The 13,519-nt window shown below is 45.2% G+C and overlaps 1 protein-coding gene across 5 annotated transcripts in view; it reads right to left on the reverse strand.

Annotated features, from left to right (window-relative positions):
• The window catches only part of Lca5l (lebercilin LCA5 like), a 32,907-nt gene that overhangs the window by 8,124 nt on the left and 11,264 nt on the right, over positions 1-13,519 (reverse strand). For 2 of the 5 annotated variants that reach the window (XM_034515189.2, XM_076943203.1), the window contains 4 exons: positions 11,453-11,528; positions 9,904-10,235; positions 7,872-8,386; positions 5,879-6,016 (listed from right to left, as the gene is read on the reverse strand). In XM_034515189.2, the coding sequence (XP_034371080.1) occupies positions 5,879-6,016; positions 7,872-8,386; positions 9,904-10,235; positions 11,453-11,457 (990 nt within the window). In that variant the 5' untranslated portion in view covers positions 11,458-11,528. The remainder of the gene's footprint in view (positions 1-5,878; positions 6,017-7,871; positions 8,387-9,903; positions 10,236-11,452; positions 11,529-13,519) is intronic. The other 3 variants (XM_076943206.1, XM_076943205.1, XM_076943204.1) reach the window with 2 other exon arrangements.

Genomic DNA, 13,519 nt, shown 5'->3' on the forward strand with positions numbered 1-13,519 from the left:
ATCTGCCTCAGCTCATGATGAAGGCAGATGAGAGGCTCTGTGACTGTGAGGCTAGTTCCTATGGGCAGAGTGGCACGTCTTTCCTCTCCCACATCTCCATCCTCCTTCTCTCAGTCACTGATCTGTGAGGAAGGCCTTTACACTCGAGTTCCACCAACAACCTAGGGTCTGAGCTGTTAACTGGCACTAGCTGCAGACACAGGAGTAAGCCTTCTGGCTTGTTTGTCTTCCAGACTGTGAACCATCTTTACTCAAGCCAGGAGGGACACAGATGTGCTGTCTGACAAGTCCTGCCTAAACTACAGATCTGTAAACAAAATTAATGTCATTTCTTAAGTCATTGATGTTTGAAAGTAATTTAAAAATATTTTTTAGAAATGATTTTGTAATTTATTTTATGTTTGAGTGCTCTATCTGCATGTATACCTTCATGACCGAAGAAGGCATCAGATTTCATTATAGATGGTTGTGAGCCACCATGTGGTTGCTGAGAATTGAACTCTGGACCTCTGGAAGAGCAGCCAGTGCTCTTAACCCCTGAGCTATCTCTCTAGTGCCTGAAAGTAATTTTATGCAACATAATAATGAGAATGGTCTAGAATATAACACCCTTACATTTTCTATTCTGTTGCCCTTGGTTCATCATCAGGGATGACTATAGTGGAGAAGCCTACAAATCACACTCATTTGCCACATGACTTGCACTGGTGGGTGTAAAAAATACATCCTGCTTTTCCTCCCAGCCCATGCTCCCAGAATGACAGCTCCGAGACTAATTATTTATTAAGAAATGCCTAGGCCATAACCTTCGACTTGTTCTTTGACTTGCTCTTAACTTGTTTTCCCTTTTATCCTAACCTAGGTTCAGCTTTGTGGCTGGTTTCCCGTCCTTGTCTTCTTACATCTCCTCAGGGTTCCTGGGGCAAATCTCCCCTTTATTCTATCTTGAGTTCAGCTACCTGCTAGTTCACATCCATCTCCTCAGTGTTTTGTGGCAAATCCCTTGTGCCTCTATTTCCCAGAATTCTCTCTATCCCTTCTGGATGTTCCACCTCCTACTTTCTGTCTCAGTTCATTGGCTATAGCTTTTTTATTGACAGGTGATGTTTATAAGAGATTCTATCTACATTTGGGAGGTGATCCTAAATGCAGGAGGAACCCCCAGTGATTGCACTGGTAGTGTCTGAGGGTCATGAGTGTTTGGTTTCAGATCCCAGGACAAGGGACTGAGGTGCATATTTTACATATCAAAGCAGACCTGGCCTCCAGGTTCTCCCAGCATCCTTCAGTCCCTACCTGGCATATCCTGTTCCCAACCCTGAACTTTCTAGCCCAGGAGCTGGGCTTCCCTTCCTCCAGAGACCCCTCTTTATACAATCCAGGCATTTTGTGTATGTGCTCTCTCCTTCCCTCCCTCCTCCTCTTCTTTCTCTGTGTACATCCTTTCTCTCTTTCTCTTCTTTTCCTACTCCCACCCCCCATGGCGACTCCCGTGGCCTCAGTCCTTAGGGCCAGTGAACTCGCCTGAGAGCACCTTCCCAATAAATCTGCCTTTCATATAATCTAATCTGGCTTGAACTGGCTCATTTCACCATTGTAGAAATAACCTACCAACAAGCCCACACTCCGTTAGAACAGAACAGAAAGGTCTGTGTCAGAATTTATTAGCTACTGATAACTTCACAAGTTACATTATCTTTGCTCTGTGGTTTACCACATTGTCTGTATTACTCTGGATAGCATGGCTGCTGACAATCATGGATTCTTTTTGCAGTCTTAATTACCAGAATTAATTCTCAGGTCACACATTATACTTCAAACATGTGTGTATGCACACATATGCACATGCAAAGCCAGGCACAGTGACATAGCCTGCAACCCTAGCACTTCGAAGCAGAGATAGGAGGATCCTGGAGCTTGCTGGCCAAACCAGTCTAGACAAATTGCCAAGCTCCAGGTTCAGTGAGAAACACTGTCTCAAAATAAGGTAGAGATGGATAGAGGAAGGCCCACAGAATTGATCTCTGTGTGTGTGTGGCACGCGCGCGCACACACACACACACACACACACACACACACACACACACACACACACGAGGGCAGAATTCTTAAGAAGGCAAAGACAGTGTTAATACATAGGTTGACGTCACCACAGGTGGTTGCATATTAGTGAATCCAGGAGGAGACCAGCTGGAGGCTTGCAGCATCAAGCTGCAGAACCACATGGCAGAGGCAAGCCACTGCCAAGACACAGGACCAGTAGGCAAGGTTCAGGTCTGTGTCTGGAGGGCTGGGTGGACAGGTGGACATAATTTGAGAGGGATGTGTCAAGCGATGGGAATCTGTAGATAGTGTTCAACTGAAGCCCCAAGGAAAGTGACGGACAGGACTTTTGTCATCTCTTGATGGGCAGCCAGCGGGTGGAAGGCAGATGTCCTTCGTTTGTGGGGTTCCACTGACTATTGTACCCCTCATTATGGCGAGGCTTTTGTGCCCTTCATTGGTCTCCTGTGTTTCATGACCTGATTTTATTATGCCCATGAGCTCCTCACCTAAAGTTGATCTGTGGGAGTAAGTATCACCACTCTGTGTGTGATGTGACATGCTTAACTTTTGCTTAGTAAAGTGGCGTCAGCCAGGATGAGGCACAGCCTGAAGCCCCTGTGCTGTACAATGTGGAGTGGCCTAGAACAGAGCACATTCTGAACTCCATACTCAACAACAACTCAGACCCACCAGGATGGCTCCCCTCAAGCACCCCCATATTCAACAACGACAACTCAGACTCATATATATAAACATATACATACATACATACATACACACATATAATATACATAATATACACACACATACATACATATATAATACACATACATACATAATATATACACATATAACATATATAATACACACATATATAATGTGTTTTGACCATCATATTCATCCCATTCTACTTTCATATATCTCCCTTCTTTTTTTTTTTTTATTTTTATTTTTTGAGACAGGGTTTCTCTGTGTAGCCCTGGCTGTCCTGGAACTCACTCTGTAGACCAGGCTGGCCTCAAACTCAGAAACCCGCCTGCCTCTGCCTCCCAAGTGCTGGGATTACAGGCGTGCGCCACCACTGCCCGGCTATCTCCCTTCTTTTTATTTATTTTTATTACTAATATTTGAGTCAGGGTCTTGCTATAGATCTTAGGTGGCCCTTGCCTTGAATTTTCCTGTCTCAGCTTCTTGAGTGCTAGCATTACAGGAGTACGAATCATGCCTAATTATCTTTTTTTTTTGGTCATTTTTGGCCAGTAAGGACTGGTTCTGCATGTTCCTGTAAGGTGACAGTTTCTCTGATATGACTTCTTTAAGATGGTCTGTTTCTCTTTGAACCAGTGGACATTAGAGACATCCACTGTCCCCAGTCACGTTGGAAATATTTAGCTTTTAAAGTAAAATACGTCGTGAAGTCATATTTCCATATTTAAATCAAAATCAGGACTGTGGACTTTTATTTAACATTGTCTTACTTGTGTATTTTCTTTTTACCATATCCCTAGAACCCTGTTCTGAAGGGCACCAACATTATTCACAGTGTTTTCAAAGCACCACATACCCCCCCTCCCTGTCCCCGCCCTGCCCTGCCTCGCCCTGCCCCGCCCCTTATGTCACTTCTGAAACCATTCACATTTGTGTGTGAAGTTATTAGTTATTCCATCCTAGCAGGTGACTGGCTGGAGTTACCTGAAATTACTGTGCTAAGTCACTTGGAGTGGCTTTCCCCATGACCTTACACCATCAGTGGAATATATAGTTGGTTCTTTTTTAACGCTTAGTTTGGATTTTCAGGGACATTTCAGGATTTTTTTATACTCAACCCTGCTGTATAATGACACACAACAGTTCTGTGGCCCCAGATGTGGTCCTGCAGCCAGCCCTTTCGCTCTGTCTTCTGCACATTGTTTTGTGTGTGTGTGTGTGTGTGTGTGTGTGTGTGTGTGTGTGTGTGTAGACACAGAATCTCACTAAATAGCCCAGCTGGCTTAGATCTTCCTATCTATCTCAGCTGTGACCTTGAACCCACGACTCTCCTGCTTCTGCCTTCCATGTGCTGAGACTGTGTTAGTCGCCATAGCTGGCTGTTTTCTTCTGTTATTAACCAGCATATAGTTTGTTCTGCATCCTTCTCTAAGGTGGTCCAGCATGTACAGCTCCTCTGCCTCCTTTCACTCACCACTTCTCTGTCTTCTCTCAGAGGACAGAGTTCAGTTCCCAGCACCCATGTCTGGCAGCTTACAGCCACTTATAACTCCAGATCCAGGACATCTGACACTGGTAGCCTCCAATGGGCAATGCAATCATGGGCACATATACACATGTGTATGCACACACACAATTAAAATTAATACAAACATGCCTCTAAAAACCTTTGTTATAACACTGGCACACAGTAATGTAGACGTTAATGCCATTCACTATTTTATGACATTTCCACACACGGGCCACTCCCACCTGCTCTTCTGTTCCCTCCTTCCCTCCTCTCTTCCTGTGCCCTGTCTCTTTCCAAGCCCTTGGCAGTCCCCCCTCCTCATCTCTCTCCTTACATACAAGAGTAAACATGTAACGCTTGCCATCGGTGTCTGGGTCACTTCACCTTACATGCTGCCTTCCAGTTCTATCTGTGCTGTGCAAACGACAGGATTCCATTCATTTTTACAGTTGAATAGCCCTCTGTGTGGATATGCACACATGACACAGTTGGATGACCCTTATGTGTATATGCATGTCTTTTGTATGTTGACTTTATGTTCTTCAGGCATGTATCAAAAGTGCTGTTGCTGGGTCACTAGTTGTGTAATTTTAGCCTTTGGAGCCATCATACAGCTTTGCGTGGTGGCTCAGCTCATTCTCACTCCCACCGGTGATCCCTCTTTCAATTTCTCTCTTTGTCTCTGTCTCTCTCTCTCTCTTCCAGTTTTTTGAGACAGGGTCTCTATAGATTAGGTTGGCTTCTAATTTCGAAATCTGTCTGCCTCTGCCTCTGCATTCTGAGTGCTTGTATAAAAGGCGCGTGCCACCACCACATGGCCTATTGTTTGTGTTCATGTGTGTGTGTCTCTATGTATGTATGTATGTATGTATGTATGTATGTGATATATATCTCTATATCTTTCTATCTCTATCTATCTATCTATCTATCTATCTATCTATCTATCTATCTATCTATCTATCTATGCATGCATGCCATGTGGATGTTAGAGGGCCATTTGGGGGAGTTGGTTTTCTCCTTTGACCATGTGGGTCGCAGGGTTCTAACTCGGGGTGTAAGGCTTGGCAGCAAGCCCTTTTACTATGCTAGCCCTATTATTTTTTGAGACAGTCCCACATAGCCTAGGCCTCAAAATTGCTCTATAGCCAAGGGTGACTTTCAACTACTGATCCCCTTGTCTCCACCATACCTGGATGTGCAAGTCAAACTATTTGTTTTGCATCTGTTAGGTTTGAATCTGCAGCCATGCATACTGTGCAGATGCATCACATCTGGACTATACCTCAAGTCACAAGTAAGACCTTAAGTAAATTATGGGCTATTGAAATGTATTCTGACTATTACCATGCTTTGACTTCTAAGTGTAAAAACATATTCTGAGTTGCATTAAAATGTTGTCAGAATATACTCCTGTTTACTGTTGTGAAATAACAATGAAAACAAGCAGTCTTGTGAAGACAGAGTTTTTCTAATCGCAGTGCCCAGTGGCTGGGCTGTTCACTCTCTGCTAACTACAGATCCTGTATCTGCTCATAACTGTCTGAAGAAACAACCTGAAGAAATCATATGTGTAAATAACCCAGTGTTTGGGACAGATTGTCTTGGGGGAGATACCTTAAGCTTCTGCTGTAGCTGTCTCACGTCTGCCTGCAGAGTCTTTGTCGCTGTTTGGGCTGCTAACGTCTTCCGATTTTCTTTGGCCAACTGCCGAGTAAAGGACCGATTGTTCAGCCGCAGCTGTTTTTCCAAGTTCTGAAAACAGTATATATTTCAACTACTCTGTAGCCAGTGTGTTCTCATGAAACTTGACTGTGATGAAACAAGCTACATTTATTATAAAAGGAAACATCGGCCCAAAAGCCCCAGGTTTCAGGTCTAGAGAGTAAATATGTCTTTCCAGCCCAGTGCCCCAGTGTTCTTTACAAACCCTGGACACTGGTAACAGATATTCAAATGCATCCTGAAAAACCAGTAAGTACAACCAGGACATACATAACAGTGGGACCCAAATGCACTGCTCTGTTGTCTTTGCAGATGGTCAATCTTCTGGCTCCTTTCCCTAGAGGAAGGGCTCAGCCTCGGCACAGACCATGAGGACAGGGGTTCCTAGAGAGCAGACAGGAAGGCTGCAATGGGCTTCATGCTGCCCTCCACAGTGGTGGACTGTAAGACGGGAGAGCAGACACGATGAGTGAGGCTGCCAGATGTACCAGTACCCAGGTGCTGACTTAGGTGTAGCAGGGTGACAGGGACCACCGGTATTGTTGGTGCCTACCACCTACTCTGTGGAAGACAATTTTCTTGGACAGTAGAGGATTTTTCCTGCAGAACTGTGTTAGTTTAAAGGCCATTTCACTAAGCTGCTCCTAGGGACCTAGCAGGGGATCACACTCCCAGGGGCCTAGCAGGGCTCACACTCTCAGGGGCCTAGCAGGGCTCACACTCCCAGGGGCCTAGCAGGCCTATGTCATTGTGTGCCATCAGGTACCTCAGGTGTGGCCTGCCCACCGCTCCAGCTCTCTCTGTCCCCAGTGCTCCTGCTGGTCTCTCTCCTTCTTTCTGTCCTTCTCTGTTCCTCTTCTCTGCCCTCATGGCTCTGCTCCTGCCTATCTGCCTGTCTACATGTCTGCCTCTACCCCACTCTCCTCCCTTCCCCCAAATAAACTGCCTTGTACCAGATCTGTTGCATAGCGTAATTTCTCAGGGGACTCCTTGGCGTGGCCCCCAGGTACCCCCTCACCACACTGTATTTCATAACAAATAATATCATGAAAATGCAGGCAAAATCATCAAATACTTATCAGAAAATATCTGTCACCATCAAGTATCAGAGAATTGAACAGTCCATTTGTATTTATGTCCATGAAGATCATATAAAACAGGCAGGACCCGTGTGATTTGTGCCTGCTCCCCCACTGTCCCTGTTAGTGAAATCCCTGGCTCTGGACAACCAGGGTCTGTTCCCTCTTCAGATACTTCAATCCCATTCTTCCCGTTCCGCCTCTCCCTTCTCTTCTCTGCTCCTTCCCTCCCTTCCCCTCTTCCTTCCCTCTCCCTCCCTTTCTTCTCTCCTTTCCCCCTCCCTCCCTCTCTTTCTTTCTTCCCTCTGTCCTCCTCCCTTTCCTTTCCCCTTTCTTTCTTTCTTTTTTTCCCCCCCCAGGGAAAACATTATTTTTAAATAACTAAAACTGTGGAAACAAGTCTAACCTGTCAGACTGAGGAGAGACAATACAAGCAAAGGGGCAGGACAGACAGACAAACAGACACAATCCTCTGGCAAGAGGAGGAAGCCTTTCAGTAGGAGCTGAAAGCAGGTGTTCATTTCAAAGGAAGATTCCCACAACACACTGTAGACCTCTGGCTCACAGGACATGCCCATGTGGCCATCTGGCCAGCTGCCTCCAGACAGGCTGGAGAGAGAGAGCACTCTTGCTGGAGAGAGAGCACTCTTGCCCACTCCAGAGCAGACTCCCAGCTCTGACATTTGTGCTCCTCTTTCCAGCCCCTCCCCCCTCTCTACTGGACACAGTTACTCCCTGTGGTGAGCTAGGTCACAGCGCATGGCTAACTGCTCCTTTACCAATACTTGAACGTCTGAGACACAAACCTGTATTTTTTTATCATTGGCTTCCATTTTGGCTGTAAGATCAGTCAACCTGTGAGTCAGCTCTTCTCTCTCTGCAAGGTTTTTGTCCTCCGAGAGTCTCTGCAGGGCTTGCAAGGTGTCTTTGGTCCTCAGTAACTCGCTGTCAGTTTCTCGGAGTTTCCTGGATACAGCTCGCTCCTTCTCCTGGGATTTCCGGAGGAGCTGTCGAAGGTTCTTCACCTCATTCTGGTGCTTAACTGTAATCTGAGGTAGATTGTTCTGAGAGTTCACATATTTCCCTATGGCTTTCAAGTGCCTAAGCTGAAGCTGCTTCAGAAATTGGTTTTCTATGACAGTGGCTTCCAGCTTCCGATGTATGTCCGCCAGCTCGTTCTTCAGCTCTTTGATCTTATGAAGCCTGGCTGACAGTATCCTATGTGTCATGGTGTCTCTTCTCTTGGCAACTGTTTGGATTTGAGAACTGAAAAATGAAGCATTCCAGATGTGCTTTTTCTCAGCTGGGACATCCTTCTGGCCTGAGTGAACAGATCATGCAGGTTGTTACCAGCAGTGCACAGAGGCGTATAAATAGGGACATGTGCAGCGACCCCCAATACACACATAAGGCTTACTACATGTGCCTGCTCTGCTGCAGGCGAGGCACTCCACACACGGCTGTCTCACAGGCATGGCTCTTCCATCCAGTTGCATCTACTTTATGTCTGGAGATTTATTTTAAGTCATCCAAGGTTAGAGAGCCATGAAGTAAATGACACAGAATAGATTAAAAATGACTTCTTTTTGAAGTCTAAAGCCTGTGTTTAGATATCTGCTATAAAAGCTACTCTCAAAATCATGCCAGGTGTGGAGGCACATTTCTGTATGCTAATACTGGGGAGGCAGAGGCAGAGGATAGGAGTTCAAGGATAGCCTGGACTAAATGAGGTCCTGTTTTAAACACAACAGAACACTAGTGTGGTTTAAATATGCTTAGCCCATAGGAAGTGGCACTATTAGGAGGTGTGGCCTTGTTGGAGAAAGTGTGTAATTGTGTAGGTGGGCTTTGTAATTGTAGGTCTCTTAGGCTTAAGTTCTGCCCAGTGTGGAGTCAGTTTCCTCCTGGCTGCCTTCAGATGAAGATGCAGAACTCTCAGCTCCTCCTGCACCATGCCTGCCTGGATGCTGCCATGCTCTCACCTTGATGATAATGGACTGAACCCCTGAAAGTGTAAACCAGCCCCAATTAAATTTTTTTTAAAGTAAGACTTGCCTTGGTCATGGTGTCTCTTCACAGCAATGAAAGTCTAACTAACACAAAAAGTTATATTAGAAACCATTGTTCTGGATAGTTTTATGTCAACTTGACAGAAGCTAAAGTCAGTTTTGAGAGGAGTAAACCTCAGATAAGAAAACGCCTTCAGTTGGGCACTGAAAGCATAAGCCTTTAATTCTCAACACTCCGGAGGCAGAGACAGGTATATTTCTAGGAGTTCAAGGCCAGCCTGTTCTACAAAGGGAGTTTTAGGCTAGCCAGGGTTGTTACACAGTGCAATCTCATCTCTAAATAAATAAATAAATAAATAAGAAAACAAAACAAAAGGCCACAAGGAAAAGGCTAACAGTGATTTTGGTTCTGAAAGATTGTCAACATCTTTACCAGACTTGGGAGACTGTCTTCTTGTCTTGGGTCAAGACAAGGCATTTCATTGACAGTTCAAATTTTGATTCGTTAGCTGAGACCAATGGCAAAAAGCTGGTGAAACCAAGTACTGAGTACTTATACTGAGTACCTGTGTACTGAGTACCTGTGACTAGCACCTGTTAACCAAAACAGAACTCTCCCTACTAGCAGCTCTGTGGGGAAGAGACTACAGTTTCTTGTTATCTTATAATTTCCTTAATTTTTCTGTTTCCAATTCCTTCCAAAATCTCACCCATATATATTCAGGAACACACACCTGTAACTGATTGTGGTCACTACAGGATACCAGCGTTAAACAAAGACCACACTGTGACCAGTGCTGCAGCCGGGCTGGGAAACATGGCTTCTTACCTTTAGGCTGGGGGAATTTACAAGAATTAGACTTCCTTTTCTCCTTTTCTTTCGCCAGAGGCTTCTCTGACTGATGTCTGCCGACAGCTGCCTCAGAGCACTCAGAGAGAAAGTCTTCTGAGTAGTCATAGTGAGAAGTCAGGCTTGTGCAGGAGCACTGGGACCTGCTGTAATCCACGCTCCCATTGGAAGCCCGGCTGTTCTGTGACAGGCCGCCAGTGCCAGGGCTACACTTGCCTTCTGCAGACCTCTTGTTGCTTCCTAGCGTCAGACTGGGGAAATGCTCATTTGTGTGTGCTTCTGTTGTGTCAGCCAAAGACATAGTCCACAACCTAGTAAACAGAAGGACGCTTGGGCTTACGGTTATTGGCATTAAAATGAGTCTGTGCTTTACTGTATTTCTTTACTATAATGGGTAATTAGGAATGTGAAACAGTACTGTTTTTTGTTTTTTTTGTTTGAGACAAAGTTTCATTGTTCAGTCCTGGCTGGTCTGGAGCTTGCTGTGTAGACCAGCTCAAAGTCATAGAGATCCACCTACCTCTGCCTCGAAAGGCCTGGGATTATAAAGGCTGTGCTATCATGCCCAGCTCAAAACAACACATTATTAAAAAGCATTTTCTTGAACAGGCTCAGTTCAGTTTTATATTATTTCTACATGAAATATAGGACCTTTGAGGTCAAATTTTGATAATATTCACAGGAAATATAAAAGTATAACAGATAAAAACCCTGGCAACTTTTTGATATATTTTAATTTTATGTTTATGAGTGTTTGCCGTATGTGTCTGTGTACCACATGTGTGCAGTGCTTGTGGAGGCCAGAAGAGGGAGTCAGATCATCCTGAACTGGGGTTAGAGACTTATGGTCTGCCATGTGGATGCTGGGAACCCAGCCCAGGCCCTCTGCAAGAGCAGCAAGTGCTTTTACCTGCTGAGCCATCGATCCTTTTAAAGGCGCAGCCCTGGCTGGCCACAATTTAAACACAATTTATGTTTAAAAAAATAAAAAGGAAAATGAAAGCAGTGAGTTTCCTTAGTTCTGAAGGGATTTGGAACCCAGCCCAGCATTATTTAAAAAAAATTTATTTTGCATTTATTTACTTATGGGGTGGAGAGGTGACATAGGTGGAGGTCAGTGGTCAACTTACCAGAACCAGTTCATCTGGGCATCTTCAGGTTGCCAGGTTTGGCTGCAAGCTTCTTTATCTACTGAACTTGCTATCTCTGACCAGGCTGACCTCAAACTCTAATCCTCCTGCCTCAGCTTCCCCAGCATTAGGATTACAGGCATGCTGCCAAGCTCAGATAGGTCTATATGGTTTGTTAGAGACTGTTGAGTGACCTCAGAGGTGGACTCAGTGTCATTCAAGGAAGAAATGTTTGGGTTCTTTTGATGTGAGCTATGGACAGCACAGGAAGTCACGAGAAGAACCCCCAGTGAATACACTCAACACAACTGGTTTGGGAGGAAGAGGTTCAACACTTCCTCATGAAGCTCCCCATTAGGAAGGATCTGACTCTGGGAAGCTCTTGCATAGTAGCCTACCTCATCAGTAGAAGGAAACAAACCAATCCATCGCAGGTGTCTTTGAAAGCATGACTTTTTCATTCAGCTCTCGATTCTGTTTTATCAAGAAAGTAAAAGAGGCATTAGCTGGTGTAAGATCCTTTGCAACGGCAATGCAACATTTTCTACTGGGAGCTTTGAGTGCCCCAAGTTGGTTTCTGCCTTTTGCTGCATGTGCTTAATGCTCGAAGCCTTCTCCTTGGCTGATGGGACATATTGTACAGTTCCTACTTCCCACTAAGAATCATAACCATATGACCTGACTAGTAATACTAGCCTTCTGCTTAACTGCTACCTTTATGATGTACAAACCATGCCTGCAGCAACAATCCCTTCTGCACAGAGGCTCAGACAGGTCAGAAGTGAAGTGACTACCCTGGCTTTGCAAGCTTGTGCCTGGGTCCTTTCCCGGCTTCACAGTGCAGATAGCTAGTAGAACTGAACACAGTCCCAGCACAAAGAACTCTCTTTTCAGGCACATTCTTCTGGGTAGCAGTAGACAGGATTCCAGGCAAAGGTCGTGCTTTATGAACTGTTGCCTCTGGATTAAGAATCCCAGATGTCGGGGCTGAAGAGATGGCTAAGAGGTTACAAGTGCTGGTTGCTCTTCCAGAGGGCCAGTACCCACACTGAAGCTCCCAAATGGTCTGTAACTCCAGTTTCAGGGGATCTGACATCCTTTTCCTGCCTCCATGAACACAGAGGCATATATGTGGTGTGTAGGCAAACATGCGGGCAAAACACCCATGCACATGAAAAAAAAAAAAAAAAAAAAAAAAAAAAAAAAAAAAAAAAAAAAAAAGAATCTCAGATGTTGGTGCAGGATACCCTGAAGGGCTAAAAATACTCTGTGGCACCAGCCCCACCCAGCTCCACCCCAGCCTTGCTTTGCCTGCAGCCAGTAGCTGTACAGCCTAGCCCCTAACTTCTTGCTCATCTTAATGAAACCAAATTGCCTCACCAGTGGCTGCTCATCCATAGGACTCATGTTTGGCCAGTTGTCCCTGCAGATCCCTTCAACAGAAGTTCTTCTCGGACTGGGCATAGTGTCTTGTGCTTGCAACAGCCCCCTTCCCCCAAGAAGCTGAGGCAGGAGGATTACTATGAGCTTAAGGCTAATAGGGATTTCATAATGAGATCTAGACTAGCCTGGGTTACAGAGTGTCTGTCTGCCTGCCGGACTGCCCCCTCCCCCGAAGAAAAAAAGTTCCCCCAATTTAGAGCCCTCTTTAAAGAGGCCTTGAGCTTGGAATGTAGTTCAGTGGTCTTGATGACAGGCTTGGCATTTATGAACCCCTCAGTTTTATGAAGGAAAACAAGTCTTTCCAACTAGTACGGTTACACAAAGAATCCAACAGAATTTATCTTCTAAAATTTTTTACTTTAAAAAAATACTTGCGTGCACAATTTGTGTGTGTGTGTTTGGGGGTGGGGGCTCAGAAGACTATGCTTAGGAGTCAGGTCTGTCTTTCCTCTGTGGGTTCTGGGAGCCAAATTCAGGCTTGAATAGTGAGTGCCTTTTTTTTTTTTTTTTTCTTTTTTTAGACAAGGTCCTGTGCTGCACAGGCTGGCCTTCAGGTATGTAGCTGATGATGAATGACCCTTAACTCTGATCCTTGTGTCTGTCTCCTAGTGCTGGGATTCTGGTGAGCACCAGGATGCCTGGTTGTAAAGTTCTTTTCATGCTTCTCTCACAGACTGCCCAGCAAAGTCTGGCACCTACAGGAAGTGCTGGAGCACTGCATGACAGACAGGATTGAAGTAGACGGACCTGGAGCTGCCCCCGGCTGTCCGTGCAAGACAAACCCAGCCATTCCATAGTTCCATTATGAGTGTGTGCATGAGTGTGTGTGTGTGTGTGTGTGTGTGATGGTATCTGTAAAAACACAGTGTACTAAGCATCGACAAAGACTAGCTTCTATCCTGGAAGAGGGATTCTAGGACAAACACAGATTGTCAAGGGATGGCTGGAAAAGTCCCTCTGCACTGAAAAAGTCTTGAAGACAGAAACTGTCCTGTCCCTGTGTAACTCAGACCTAGTGAGCT

This window comes from Arvicanthis niloticus, chromosome 12 (genome assembly GCF_011762505.2).
Source record: "Arvicanthis niloticus isolate mArvNil1 chromosome 12, mArvNil1.pat.X, whole genome shotgun sequence".
NCBI classification, from domain to species: Eukaryota; Metazoa; Chordata; class Mammalia; order Rodentia; family Muridae; genus Arvicanthis; species Arvicanthis niloticus.